Consider the following 1,957-nt stretch of genomic DNA (forward strand, 5'->3'; position numbering starts at 1 on the left):
TATAGATGTATAATATAAACATACTCAATATATATATACTATATACATATATATATATATATGTCTATATATATATATGTGTGTGTGTGTGTGTGCGTGTCCGTGTGTGTGTACGCGTGTGTGTATGTGTGTGTAGAATTTTGATTGTAGACTTGAATTAGAATGAACTCTTAGACAATTGAAATACTTGTGCAGGTATACTTACAGAAATAAATATATACATACATAAAATACACCTTCATACGCACATAAAGACATATACGACATAAACACATACATAAAGAACACATAATTCATACATACATACATAAAATACACATACATACATATAAGACACACGCATACATACATAAAATACACATACATACATACATAAAACATACATACATACAAATATACATAAATAAAAAATACATACACACATACATGTAAGGTATACCCATGCGCAGAAGAATGATATACACATACCACATACTCACTTATACTTGTCATTCTGTGGTACAGGCTGTTAGCATAAACATACCACATACTCACTATACTTGTCGTTCTGTGGTACAGGCTGTTAGCATATACATACCACATACTCACTTATACTTGTCGTTCTGTGGTACAGGCTGATAGCATATACATACCACATACTCACTTATACTTGTCATTCTGTGGTACAGGCTGTTAGCATATACATACCACATACTCACTTATACTTGTCGTTCTGTGGTACAGGCTGTTAGCATATGTTGCGGGTATTGTTTGGCTCTTTCAGCTGCGACATCCTCACAACATCGGCCGAGAGTACATTTCGGAGAATGCGTTGATTCCGGGCGCGGTAGGTAATCTCGTACACGGAATGCAACTACTATGCATATGCGTGTGTGTCTACTGAGATGTGCGTGTGTGCATGAGTCGTTTACACTACTATACATATGGTGTATTTCTACTAAGATGTGGGTGTGCACATGAGTCGTTTGTACTACTGTACATATGCGTATGTGTCTACTGAGATGTGCGTGTATACATGAGTCGTTTGTACTACTATACATAGGCGTGTGTGTCGACTGAGATGTGAGTGTGCACATGAGTCGTTTGTACTACTATACATATGCGTGTGTATATCTTCCATATATTTATGTTGGTCCAGATATGCTTATGCATGTACATCCATATATAACTATATCGAAAGACCATAGTATACAACCGAGTAGTAGTTGTATGGCGATTATATTGCGTTCGTGCGGAGCAGATACTATTAAAATGAGATGTTTGTAGGAAGTAAAGGCATTGACGTACACATACACTCGTTGATCCTTATCTACCCCCCCCCCTCCCTTATCTTTTTGGCCTAGATTATTCAAATGGGATGTTTGCAGGTAGTAAGGTTGCATTGTACGTACACATACACCCATTGACCTATTGCACTTATCTACCCCCCATCCCTTAGGCCAAGGTAATTAAAATGGGATGTTTGTAGGTAGTAAGGTTGCATTGTACGTACACATACACCCATTGACCTATTGCACTTATTTACCCCCCATCCCTTAGGCCAAGGTAGTTAAAATGGGATGTTTGTAGGTAGTAAGGTTGCATTGTACGTACACATACACCCATTGACCTATTGCACTTATCTACCTCCCATTCCATAGGCCAAGGTATCCTTTGGTATAGATGATAAGGCACCCTCGGTCAAGTCCCTTTACAGTGACATGCAGACGTCAGTAGCAGAACATGCACTGGGCTACACGGACACGTAAGCATGCTTCTGAGTGTGCCAACAAACTGTGTTGGTGTATGTGAGTGTTGATGTGTATATATATATATATATATATTAATTGGTATATATATATATATGTGTGTGTGTGTATGTATATGTATATGTATATATATTTATGTATATATGTATATATATATGTATATGTGTGTGTGTATAAATATATATATGTGTGTGTGTGTGTGTGTGTGT

General features: G+C 37.2%; 1 protein-coding gene across 1 annotated transcript; it reads left to right on the forward strand.

Moving 5' to 3' along the window:
- Positions 1–723: 723 nt before the first annotated feature.
- SARC_15020 (hypothetical protein) lies at positions 724–1,748 on the forward strand (the record flags this gene model as incomplete). The annotated part of the gene is made up of 2 exons (XM_014290847.1): positions 724–826; positions 1,641–1,748. Coding segments are annotated over 2 exons (211 nt in total), but the record flags the coding sequence as incomplete, so codon positions are not given.
- Between the last annotated feature and the right edge of the window lie 209 nt (positions 1,749–1,957).

The sequence above is a fragment of the Sphaeroforma arctica genome (genome assembly GCF_001186125.1).
Source record: "Sphaeroforma arctica JP610 unplaced genomic scaffold supercont1.5482, whole genome shotgun sequence".
NCBI lineage: Eukaryota > Ichthyosporea > Ichthyophonida > Sphaeroforma > Sphaeroforma arctica.